General features: G+C 50.0%; 2 protein-coding genes across 5 annotated transcripts in view; one reads left to right on the top strand and one right to left on the bottom strand.

The window, feature by feature from the left end:
- Positions 1-151: 151 nt before the first annotated feature.
- On the bottom strand, positions 152-10,146 carry MTHFR (methylenetetrahydrofolate reductase). Of its 3 annotated transcripts, none has more exons than XM_046903161.1 (12): positions 10,000-10,146; positions 7,606-8,020; positions 6,443-6,681; positions 6,215-6,325; positions 5,859-6,052; positions 5,147-5,397; positions 4,425-4,559; positions 3,948-4,128; positions 3,375-3,557; positions 1,869-1,970; positions 1,527-1,646; positions 152-1,030 (listed from the first exon to the last, which is right to left on the bottom strand). In XM_046903161.1, exons 2-12 carry the CDS (start codon positions 7,614-7,616, stop codon positions 833-835), a joined length of 1,725 nt encoding a protein of 574 aa, XP_046759117.1. In that variant the 5' UTR covers positions 7,617-8,020; positions 10,000-10,146; the 3' UTR covers positions 152-832. The 3 variants fall into 3 exon arrangements, with proteins under 3 accessions (XP_046759117.1, NP_001315420.1, XP_046759116.1); NM_001328491.2 differs by having other exon boundaries at positions 7,769-8,020; XM_046903160.1 differs by lacking the exon at positions 10,000-10,146 and adding an exon at positions 9,118-9,529 and having other exon boundaries at positions 7,769-8,020.
- Positions 8,534-12,001, top strand: part of CLCN6 (chloride voltage-gated channel 6) — a 20,485-nt gene continuing 17,017 nt past the window's right edge. The window contains exons 1-2 of one of the 2 annotated variants that reach the window (XM_040651189.1): positions 8,534-8,557; positions 10,922-10,981. In XM_040651189.1, the coding sequence (XP_040507123.1) occupies positions 8,549-8,557; positions 10,922-10,981 (69 nt within the window). In that variant the 5' untranslated portion in view covers positions 8,534-8,548. Of the gene's footprint in view, positions 8,558-10,177; positions 10,283-10,921; positions 10,982-12,001 lie in introns of those variants that run through there. The other variant, NM_001285979.2, reaches the window with a different exon arrangement.

Raw genomic sequence — 12,001 nt, 5'->3', positions numbered from 1 at the left:
ATTCCTTTGACCACATTTCCTTTGGGGCGTGTGTTAGAAATGGAGGTAGCACTCAGTTGTTTTCTTAAACCTTTCCCTTGTACCAAGGTGATTAGTTTGCAAACATTATTACTTGTGTTGCTTACAGTAATCTAGTCTAGTACAAGAGACATCTGTATACGTGAAGTTTATTGTACTTGAAGTAGAGTGATTCCTATTTGATCACATCCAGAAGTGGAATTCATATTCCATTAAAAAAAACCTAAAAATCATAAAGTACAGTTAAGAGGAAAAGTTACAAAAAATTGAACCTTTTTCTGGAGTGAGCACAAAAGAGTCTGATATTAGTTATGATGCAATACATCTTTGGAGTGCAATGTAAAAGCAGCTTGAGCTTCTTTTCATGGCTGGTAGCTGCTGCAACAACTTCCTTGCATAGATATTGCTGACAGGAGTGTTTCTGCCCCCGAAAGCAGCATACCTTGCAGAAGAAAGTTACCAGACTTCCACTGAGCTGTACCACACTGGTGTGCAAGGTTTCTCCTACAAGCTCTGATCAACATAACCATGGTAAGCACCCATCCATCCTGCAGAGCCATCATTCAAGCTCAGCACAGAGCCTCAGCTCAGAAGTACTGATGATTCAGGCTACTGTTCAGTGGAAAAGGATAGGGAACATTTGTGTTGGGGATAGAAGAGCTTGTAACAGGGGTCTATCAGAGTTGCCTGGCTCTCAGCAGCAATGCTCGCTGGGTTTAGGAGCCTATGGTCCAGCGTCCTGACAGGAGCTGCTTTTTCTCTCCTTGCAGTCAGCGGATGGAAGGAAGAAGTAAGGGAGTAGAAGAGTTGTTTTTCACTGCTGAGGTGGAGAGTTCAACAGCTCGAAAGTATCATCCACAACCTGCCAGAGGCAGTTCTCAAGTGGGAAGTCATTATCCACCAGGTTGACCAAATAATAATTGTCATGGATGTATTGGATGATCATGCGAGAGGGTGACTCCTCTTCATAGAGCTTGGCCCACTGCTCAATCCACAGAGCAAAGGCCTCATCCTGCCAAGGAGAGAGAGATGTTTGTAGGGGTTCAATGCACATTTTATACTACCTCAACTGGGACAATCAGCATCACATATGCTTGGCATGCCTGTGGCTTGTTTATTCACAGTAAATGCTGCAAGGGCTGAGCAAGGAGGCTCCTGCTTTCCAGGCAGTGGGAGGTACCACAAGCACAACTGTTCAGAGCTGAAATGAGACATGCTTATAGTAAAATGGCTCAATACTGCCCCTGTGCGTGTAGCAGGAGGGAAAGCTATCGCTCAGAGCTCTGGGGACTCATACAGAGATGATGGCTCCCCAGCCTCCCGGGTATTTACTTAGTGTCTCTGAAAAGCTCTCACTGGAGAGAAGCTGTAAATACTATGAGGGAGCAGACTGCAGCAAGCTAATGCTACAACAGTATTCAATTGCAAGCGGTGTTACAGATTCAAAATAAACCAGACAGTGAACTGTCAGGGTATCACAACTGTATCCAGCAGCAGGAAGGACTCACCTTCCAGGAAAGGAAGCTTACAGGATCCACCACGGTGGGCTGGATTATCTCCCTGCCTGGAAAGATGCCCCAGGTAACAGCGTTGGGTTGCAGGTCAGGGGCATTGGTGATATTCTGACCCTACAAGAAAAAGAAAACCTTTCTGAAGCAGCTGCTGGAGGAGATATTGAATGAGTCAGAGCAGTTTTCCTGTCCTTGTTAAGAGATCAGACAGCAGCTGTGGGTCACAGCTGACTTGTTTCACTTTCCCTTTATGTTCCACTTTGTTCCTGAGGATGTCTGAATCTTTGACCTTTGCCTCTCTCCCAAGGTGGTGAAAGTATCCTGTAGATATCAGCCTACCTTGACGTTGACAATGTGGTAGTTCACCCGCAACTCATATTTCTTCAACACTTTGAGCAGAGCCGTGACGATCTCATTGGAGGTGAAGAACTCTAGGTATGCCTGCCAGGGTGGGAAAGGGGAAAGAATAAGAGCCCTAACTCATGGCAGGGCTGACACACGCACACAGGCAACCAAAAGAACAGTTGTAACCTGTGCTTTTTAGCAACCAGGCAGCCTAAGACTTTTATGTCCATTCCCAGAAATATGTATTACAAAGGGGACTGGAGCAAAGGGCAAAGCAAGTTGGCAAGAGAGCTGAGAAAAAAGAAAGAACTTGTGGAGAGCAGAGGTAACAGCCCAAACATGGCCAGTTTAGGAAAGCTGCAAGCTATTTGTCCTGCACCCGTGTAAGCAGACAAGCCAGAATATGCTCCAGGCAGTGTAACCACAATTACTGGGCCTGGAAAGCAGCCGGTACTGGCCAGAGTTCCTGGAAGGAGCCGAGTTTGACTTCTGTTCTGTGTGGTATCCCATGAAGAGCAGTGTCCTGCCAAGGCAGCCCAATGTAGCAGGAGCAGAAGTCAGAGGTCTCAGCTGGGCTCTGAAACACCCTGCCTTTTGTCCAGTCTCATCTTTTGTCCTCAGTCCTCCCAGTGAGCTCACACAATCTAATTCTGTACTTCCTCCATCTACTGCTGCTCTGTGCTTGGCTGCTCCAACAACTGCTTCCCCTCCCCCCACTTCCTGGCTATTGTGTGATGATGGATTTCCCCTCACCTCAGGGAATTTGTTTTTTCTTTGAAAACATAACTGCATTTGCCATCTGCTCATTTCATGGCTTTAGCAATTCGGATCCCTTTTGAACACAGCTGCTTTGTTTCCTAGTACAAGCCACTTGCCTGGCATTTACCTTGACACAGGAGATTCCTATCATAGCCATTAGTGGCAAGTATGTAGGGCCTGAAAATGCATGACAGTAGGAGGCAGGCATTAGAGATAAGACTGCTTGCAGACCAGAAGTAACCACAGCAGTAGTGCTGCAGTGGAGGCAACTGGTGAAGAACTCTGCCTTAGAGAAAGATGGATGGGAGAATTTTTAAATACCCAGTTATTATCATGAAAAGCTGGATGGTAGAGATACTGCCTTATTGATTGCTATTATGAGAAACCTGGGTGCTTCCTGTATTGGGAATGGGATCAGCTGCAGTGGGCAGGCATGTTTTATTGTTGGTTTTGTTTTTTTAATCTGAAACTTGATAGCTCTGCTCTGGGAAGTGGTTAGTGTCAATTGCTTGCTATGAGTAAAAACAAGAAATTGTTTTGAAGTTGGACAAAACAGCTAGGTAAGCCACAGAGTTGACATAATCTGTCTGTTAAGTCACCAGAGGAGCTTTGTCTTGTCCCAGCAAGAAAGCGTTAGAATAAGGAGCTGGCAGAAGTAGTATCTGGTTGGAAGCCTAAGACCTTCCTACCTCATGGAAACTGAACTAGGTCACAACGCTACCCAGCAGAAGAGTGCAGTACCTTTTGGAAGACATAACCTCCACTAGGTCCCCAGCCGAAAATGGGGTCTGTGGATGGTTTGCCATTGATGTTTGGCTGGGAGTTAATAGTCAGGATTCCTCGTCTGTTGACCTTCTCCAGCTGCTCCTTCAGAAGGCTGGTTTCTGTAGCAAGAGGGTCATCGTTCCAGGGCATACAAGTAACCTACCACAAGGAGAGAGGATGCCTTACAATGTGGGTGTGTACAACAATCCTTTGGTTACCAACTGATGCTGAAGGAACTCAGAAATGCCCTAGTGGTCTTGAACATATCTCACACAGAACAGAATTCTCAGCTTTTGTTCAGGGGGGCAGGTATGCTCAACTCCAGGAATGAGCTCATCATGATGCTGTAGCAGCTTCCTTTTTACGCTGAACCCTAGCTCTGGCTCTTGGATTCTCTCTTTGGAGAGAGCATCCCCTTCAGCCACTATCTCAGCAGCTTTAGGTAGGAAACTGCCGTTGTTCTTATTTAGAACAATGTGACAGGAACAAGAGAAATTAAGCACTGTTGTCTGTGCCACACTGACCAGCCCTTCCAGGGCCACCTCTCACCCTGTGTCCATTCTTGTTGGGCTCTCCGGTGATGTAACATGTGAAAACCTCAAAGACGCTTTCCTCACCAGTCAGTTCTTCTCCCCACATCTTCAGGAGCTCCTCACGGGGAGACTTGCTCTTCAGGTAGAAGAGGTAATAGTCCTTCAGCTCCCCAAAGGCTGGAGAAGAGGAGTTACCCCTGTAAGCAGAAGAGACACAGGATTAACAGAGCACTGACGAAGATGCACCAGTTTAATGATGTAAGAAAACAGCCAGCCAGAAGTATCCACCACAATCCACCTAGAGACCAGTAGCCTCAATACCTTGGTGCCATTCTCTTCACCTCATTCAAATCCACACAACTGGGGACATCTTCAACAATAAACCATCATTTCTTCCAGACCCAAGGCATGCAAAGGACACCCACTAACTACAGAGATCGACTATACGGCAGGCTGTTGTACCACACCTTGCCATTGCAGGCTAACAGCTTACCATCGACCATTGGGGAAATCATCCCATTCTTGAGTTCGATAGATGTAGCTTTTCGGCCTAGAGGCCCAGAAGATTGGCCGAACGTCTTCAACTCTTCTCTTGGGGTGAGCACTGACTGCCCAAGGCAGAGGTCGCCTGCACAGAGAAAGCAGAAGTCAACACACTTCTCCTGCTGTCTTTCCACAAGAGGCTGGAAGCCTTCTTCCTGGAAAGTTGGCCTCTGGAGAGAACAAGTAGCAAAAGCTGAGAAGAAATCTATTTGTCAAGAGGTAGGACAAAATCAAATAAACCTCTTCCTTCTTTATGCAAAAGGTTTTCCTTCACAGATGCTTGGTAGGTGTCTGTTAAGTGCAGGACTGACATCTGAGATTGGATGAAGTAAGGGAAAAGCACTGTGTGAAGGAAAAGTTATCCCTCTGCCTGTGCTTCCTCTTGCCTGTTTTGAAGGATGTGCACTCAGAACCCATTCCCTGTATTGGGAATGTATTGAGAGACTTAAAAAAAAAAAAACGTTTATTTCAAGTGGTAACTAAGAATTTAGGTTTTAAAGTTCCACAGAGCAGTCTACTTTGGTTCTTCACTACCTACCCTTCCTCCCAGCTTTTGTCTGCAGGAAGGATGAACGTCTAAATGCAGAAGAAAAGAACCAACCCATCCATTCGTTGTACATTCAGCAGATGGGATGTGCAAGAACTAAAAACAAACCAGCATATTCAACTCACCTCGGGTCCTCATTCCAAATGCCAAGGCGCTTAAGGACTTCAGTAGTAGCCACTTCCCGATTGAGGGTGTAAAAATGGAGCCCATGCACCAGGCCACTGTCCAGCAGCTCCCGGCACATGGACACTGCCAACTCCACCCCATAGTTACGGATAGCTGCATCGTTATCCTTGATGGGTTCGATGACATCTTTGATTTCTTGTGGCACTTCCAGTTTGGAGAGCTTCACTAGCTGGCGCAGAGAGTGGTAACCCTGTGTGAAGATACACAGGATTTCAGTCTTTCCAGGTCCTTTTCTCATGTCCAGTGACAGCTATTTAATCTCAACTGCTCAGTCTCCTGCTGCAAACTGGGGGCTCCTGGATTCCCTACAGCCAGGCCCCATCCCTAGGATAGTAATGCAGACTCTTTGTGTCACTTCAGGTGATTTCATCATGTTTACCTACTCAGTGCCTGAGCTCAGCCTGCTGACAGTATTGTCTAACCACTCAGAACAGGTAGGCAACTGTCCTTTATATCCCTCTGTGCCATATGGGTACAGAAAACCTTTACAGAGTTACATTTAGCAAACCACCTACAGATTTATCACACGTTTAGCACTCTTACTTCTCAGAAACTTTTGGAGCGTATTCACAGACCTCTCTCAGGCCCTGACCCCAAAACACCTAACATGGATCCATGTTGCCTCCCCAAGCTGGAATAAGTAGATTTCACCTGTATGGGGAAGATGCCAGGAATAATGGGGCAGGTGATGCCAATGGCTTGACAGTCCTTCATGAACTTGAGAAAGGTTTCTGGTCGGAAGAAAAGCTGTGTAATGATGAAGTCTGCCCCAGCAAGAACTTTCTCCTTCAGGTGCTTCAGGTCTGCCTCATAGCTCTCTGCTTCAGGATGACCCTTGGGGTAGCCTTTGGAGGGGATGAAGAAAAGAAAAGCCAAGACAATGCATCAGAAATTAGGAAGTAGCTAATCTCACTGTGTCATTTACAACCCAGGTCCAGAAAGGGACTGCTGGGCTGGTTTCCCCCATCTCAGACCCTACCCCACACTTTGCATCAGAAGATGCATACCTGCCACACAGATGTCAAAATAATCATCAAATTCACTGCGAATGTGCTTAACCAGGTCAACAGCGTGATTGAATCCATGTACTTCTTCCTCCCATTCCTCACCAACAGGATCTGGAAAGAGAATAAATCCAGTCCCTCCAACTGTTACTTCTTCATTTTGCCATGAAGTTGAATGCAACAGCAACCCTACCTCAGCCCTACTGAGTGCTCTAGGACAAAAGGATTTACCTCCACGCAATGCCATGATGTTCTTCAGCCCCAGCCGCTTGGCCTTCTGCAGGTGCCCTGTGATGTCATCCTTGGTCTGATTGCTGCACGTCATGTGGAGGATGGTCTCCAGACCACAGTAGTTGACTGCAGTGTTGGCAATAATCATGGAGGAGGTTTCCTTGTCAGATCCTGGGTCCCCCGCAGGATGCCATGTCACATCAATGAAGAGAGGACCACCTGCTGCCATGCGGTCAAACCTGTTGATTTTAGAGCCGTGTTAGTTTACCTGGTAGCCAACTCACCTCCCCCCTACACCAGGATATCTTGCTCCCTGCTGGAATGCCATCAACAAGCAGGGAATACTTGCTTGACAGCAGCAGGAGTCACCAACAGAGGTGTGGAACAGAAGAGTTCAGCAAGTAGCAAATGTGAAATGAATAAGGATAATAATCATTTGAGGCTGAATTAAGAAGAGTACAGAATCTCTTGGAGGAAGGACACAATTTAAGACTTCTCTGTAGAATAAACTTCCTCTCAGTATGTTCTGAGAGACTGATGCACCTTCTGGTAAACCACAATGTACATCCTATTCACTTTGAGATGGAAGATAATGCCAGAACCCCCTGTTCTCAGCTTTAAATGTATAGGCCACAAACATAGAAAGGTAGGCCAGATCTCTGTGGTGTTTCCAAGTGTGCCTCACAGAAGGGATGAAGGCTCCTCTAACTTTTCCTCTCTGCTGCTCTGGGCTGGAACAGGCCCTTCTGTTTAAAGTAAGCATGGCACTGGCATATAGCAATTACAGAAAGTGTTATGAGAATCCCTCTTCTCCTCCAGGTGAGTACATGGTGGCTCAGGCTCCAGGATAACCTTTAGTTCTGCTGAGAACTATCACCCTTCACGCAGCATGTATATCGGGACACCAGTCTCAGAGTCTAAAACTGGAGACCTTGGTAACACAGAGGCACAAACTGTAGTGGCTGAATGATTCTGAAAACCTGTGGGAGTCAGTCCTGGAGATCTGGGCACAATGTCCATGAAGTATGTTCTGTTTTACATAGGTATTACTGTATTGTCCCCTAGCACTTTGCTTCAGAACTAGAGCATGACAGCAGCCTCGCACTCTCAGCAACCCCACCATGACGCTTAACACTTGGGGGCCTCCAAGGAAGATAAGTTACCTGGTGTCCATTACCCTCCTCAGCAGGAAAGCACAGCCCCATTACCTGCTTCATCACCTGGAAGGGGAGACAGAGCACGGGGCAGAGCCTACCTCATTAACTCTTTCCCAACCCTCCACTAAAGAGGCTTCATCTATCCCCTCTCTTACCCTGCGGCCCTCACCTGGAGATGAGATTGACAGCAGCGTTGGCTGTGCGTGGAGGGAAGAACTCCAGGGAGAACCACCTGTCCCCAGAGTCCTGCCTCCGCCGCATCTTCTCCCGCAGTCGCTCGTGACGCTCGGCATCGAGGACAGGAGTGGAGCAGCGTGAGCTGTCCTTGGAGCTCTCACTCCCACTGCTGCTGCCGCCATCGGACTTGGAGCTGGAACTGGCACTGCAGGTATGCTGGTTCTCATTGACCATGGTGAGTGCTCTGGAGGAGGGGAACAGAAGCGGCACAGTGGGTACAGGACATGCTTCTTAGCAAGGAGCAGCTACGTGTCTGTGTGGGAAGGTGATGGCAGGCAAAAGGAAAAGGGATCCTGTGCTACAACCTCCGTTAATCATCACCAAGCAGTCCCTTTGGCCAGCCCTCACTGCAAGCTGCCGTGGAGGACCTAGTGAGAACACAGTAAAACCAGTGCATTCACACAGCGCTGAAAATAGCACAGCAGATGGCTTCGTGCCACCTTGATGCAACTCTTCTGTGCCTGCTGGATCAAACTTGGCTCTCACAACAGTCAGGTTAACATGACTTTTGCTCTGTCTGCAGTTCAGCAGGCCATGATGCCACATGCATCAGCTGAAGACCTTTTTGATCTTGCGGTCTCGGGCTACGCACACCAGCAGATTTTCTTCTACAGCAGCTGCCCCTTGGACTGCATCCATCCTCATGAAGTCCCATCTGTTTATTCCCAAAAGGCAGCGTTTCTTTGCAATGCAGAGATAAGGACAATTGCTAATGGGGAAGGTAAGCAAGAAAAAATGGAAGGATCCTTTCTGAAACAGGTCACCCTGCAAGACATGCTTTGTTTTGTCCTTATGGGCATCACCCTGTGGCATTTCTCTCTCCACAAGACATGCCACCTCCATAGATGTTTGCACTGTGCCATCCACTGCACATTCTCAGCTGTTTCCTTCACCAGATATGCTGTTGCATTCCCTTCCTCACAGGTTGTGGCTGCTTGGAAATGGGGTCAGTGACCATTCCATCTTTCCCTGCCCTGCAGAATGCTCAGGTCTGCTTGTTGGCTTTACAGAACGCCAACCAGCTCTGCAAGTTGGGTGTAGGATGTCCAACTCCTCTGAGCTCCCTGGGCCATAACTGCCTGATGCTTTTTCTCCAACACCTCGGAAGCGAGGGAGCAGTTACAGACAAATAGACAAAAGCTGCTGTAAAAATGGGATTGGGGTTATTTGCTTTGTCAAAGCTTAGAGCTGTCAGTGGGAAGCAGCGCGCTGTCATTACATAACACGGGAGCCTATTCTGGAGGGAGCTGTTGCACAAGCCGGCACACTCGCTGTCCTCACCAGAAGCTCCAAGCTCAGGTCACCCAGACTTTGAACTCTTCTTCTCCTGTTTACACTCAGTTGGCCATCGAGCCAAACCCTTTGGGAGAAAGTCTGCTTTTACCACCTGGGGACCACTGCAGCTGGCAGGAGATAAGAGAACGGAGCACGAGGGCTGCTGCTGCCACCAGCGGACAGCCTCAAACCTTCGGTGTACCAACAGCCCTCCCCACGAGCACCACAGCCGGCTGGTGCAGGGCAGCTCTCGGGAGGGGGTTATCCCAAAGCACACAGCAGCACGCAGGCTATAGGGGCAGCCTCCCAGCAGCTCGTACTGAGGAACACCGCAACCCCTCAGGGTTTCTTTTCCCCTCGAGCAGCTGCACGCAGGTCGGCCTATTGGTGCCTCTAATAGGGTGAGGTTTTCTCGTGTCGTTTTCTTGCCGGCCGCCTCGAACCAAAGCGGCGGCAGAAAGGCCTCGTGCGGTGCATCAGTAGCAGCGCTCAGCTCCGTTCCCATAACCTCGCAGGGAACGCAGCTCCTCCTGCAGCGCTCGCAGGGCGCACCTGCGTGCTTCGGGGCCGGACCCGCAGCCCTCGCAGCCCCCGCCGCTCCACCGGCACGGAGCACCTGCACGGCCGCCGCCAGGCCCGCTACCCGGGCAGTGCCCTGCAGGGACAGCGCTGCGGGTACAGCACGAGGCGAGACCGAGCGCACAGACACGGGGAGGCCCTATGGGGATCGGCCCTATAGGAATCGGCCCTATAGGGAACCCGCCACCCCGCAGGGACTCCTGGCTGCCAAGGACCGGGTGCTGTCACCTCGGCTGAACCCGCTCCAGGGGTGGGGTAGGATGGGATGGGAAGCCGTCCCATTTTTCCCCCCCGCAGGGCCCCGCTCACCTCCCCGCGGCGTCGGGCGCTGCACATCGCGGGCGGCCCCATCCCGCGTCCCTTTAAGCCCCGCTGTTCCCCCCCCCATCCATCACGTGGTGTCCCGCCGTTCCCGTATCCGACATGGCACCGCGCCTTCACCTCCCGTACGTCGCCGCGTCACGTGGGCGCCGCGGGGTCACGTGCTGCGGGCGGGCGGCGCCGGCGGAAGATGGCGGGGTGCGGCGGGTCGCTGTGCTGCTGCTGTCCGCACTGCTGCGGCGAGCGGGAGAGCCGCACCCCCGAGGAGCTGGTACGGCTGTGAGCCCCGCGCGTGTCCGGCCGCTCGCCCTGCGGCGGTGCTTTGTCGCTGGGCCTTAGGCCGGGGAGCGCCTGAGGGCGGGCGGGCGGGCGGGCGTTGGGTGTTGCTATGGCGCTGGGCCCTGGCGCCTCACGGCCCGCTCCCTCACGGCCGTTCTGCCTCCCGCCGCCTCGGCCCGCGTTCCCTTTGCCTGCTGTGCTGTCCTTCCTGTCGCTGGGAAGGAAAGCAGGACGTCCGTCTGGCGTTCTGTGTTGCCTCCCAAGGGCAGCGGTGAGGCGTGTTGGTGCTGAGGTGTGAGCTCTAACGCAAAGCCCTGTGTGTCAGTGCGCAGTGGTGATGCGCTGGCACAGCTGCCCGGGGAAACAGTGGCTCAGCATCCCTGGGGGCGTTCAGTGTGGAGATGTGGCTGTAAGGGATGTGGGCACGGTGTGGTGGGCTGGGGTTGGGCTGGATGACCTTAGAGGGCTTTTCCAGTCTTAATGGTACTGTGATTCTATTCTATGGTTCTGTAGGTATCCGAAATAAGTGGTGTTTTCATAGCCCACACCTTAGCTTTGTATGCGTTATGTCCTCATTTTGGTGTCTGCATCCATCCCACTGATGATTTTTCATTGCCCTTTCGTCCTGTAGACGATCCTAGGAGAAACTCATGAAGAGGAAGATGAGATCCTTCCACGCAAGGACTACGAGGTGAGCAATAAGCATCATTGTTGATAAGTATCTGAGGTGTCCCACACTTGAGTCAGTCACATCGGTGGGCATGGTCTCTTTTTGGTGGCATGCATCAATAGGACAAGGAGCAATGAGCCAAAACAGGCACATCAAAGCTGTTTGAATGTAAGGAAAAAGTTTACTGTCAGAGTGACAGAGCAGTGAGGCGGGCTGCCCACAGAGGTGATGGAGTCTCCTTCTCTGGAGCTACTCAAGATCTATAGCTACATGCTTTCCTCCGTGGCCTGTTGTAGAGAACCTGCTTTAGCGGAGTGTTGGACTTGATGATCTCCATAGGTCCCTTTCAGTCCCTGCAGTTCTGTGATTCTGTGAAAGAACTGTGTGCAGCTTTTGATCAGTGTGAGTTTGTGATGGGACAAGCAGTCAAACTGCATCGCTACAGGTGGATTTCCTTGGCACCACAGGAATACCAAAAGCTGCTGCTCTTGCAAAGACCTACTCTGTATCCATTGACATGGCATTTGTAGGCTAGAGCCCTATGCTCTGAGTAGGTCTTGAGCATCTGCTGCTTAAGTCAGATTCCTATTACGAAAGTACATTTCCTAAATCTGTTGCTTTAAAAACAAACAAACAAACGTGAAGTGTACATTCTCTTCTGGTCTTATGTCCTTGTGACTGTAGAAAGCATCCGCAACTCCTTGGTCACTGTTTTATTGCTGTCTGCCGTGCCGTGCTGATTCGAAGCAGGTCTTCCCATCTATCAGATCCTGACTCTTACAGGAGATTAGTGGTTTTTAAGTGTCTGAATAGTGGCCCTGACTTATTTAGAGGAGTTGCTGTCAGCATGGATGTCAGCAAGCTGTTACTGCTTGGTGGAACACCAACCTGTTGCCCTTTGGCTCAAAAAAGTGAAGCTGATATAGGTAGAAACTAATGATATTTTGTGACTACAATGGGGCAACTATTACTTTTAACTCCCTCCTGTGATGAGGTTAAGAGCTGATGCTGCCTGTTGAGAAGAGAATTCCTACCTAGTGC

Source organism: Gallus gallus, chromosome 21, assembly GCF_016699485.2.
Source record: "Gallus gallus isolate bGalGal1 chromosome 21, bGalGal1.mat.broiler.GRCg7b, whole genome shotgun sequence".
Taxonomy (NCBI): domain Eukaryota; kingdom Metazoa; phylum Chordata; class Aves; order Galliformes; family Phasianidae; genus Gallus; species Gallus gallus.
The sequence above is the reverse complement of the archived record's forward strand: the minus strand, read 5'-3'. Positions and strand labels throughout refer to the sequence as shown.

Excerpts from the sequence above, each read along its gene's own strand:
- MTHFR (NM_001328491.2), bottom strand. The coding sequence starts at position 8,010 with ATGGTCAATGAGAACCAGCATACCTGCAGTGCCAGTTCCAGCTCCAAG. Across the intron at positions 5,398-5,858 it reads CTGGCATCTTCCCCATACAG|GGTTACCACTCTCTGCGCCA; the intron begins GTGAAATCTACT and ends ATCTTCACACAG. Across the intron at positions 1,971-3,374 it reads GAGGTTATGTCTTCCAAAAG|GCATACCTAGAGTTCTTCAC; the intron begins GTACTGCACTCT and ends CCACCCTGGCAG.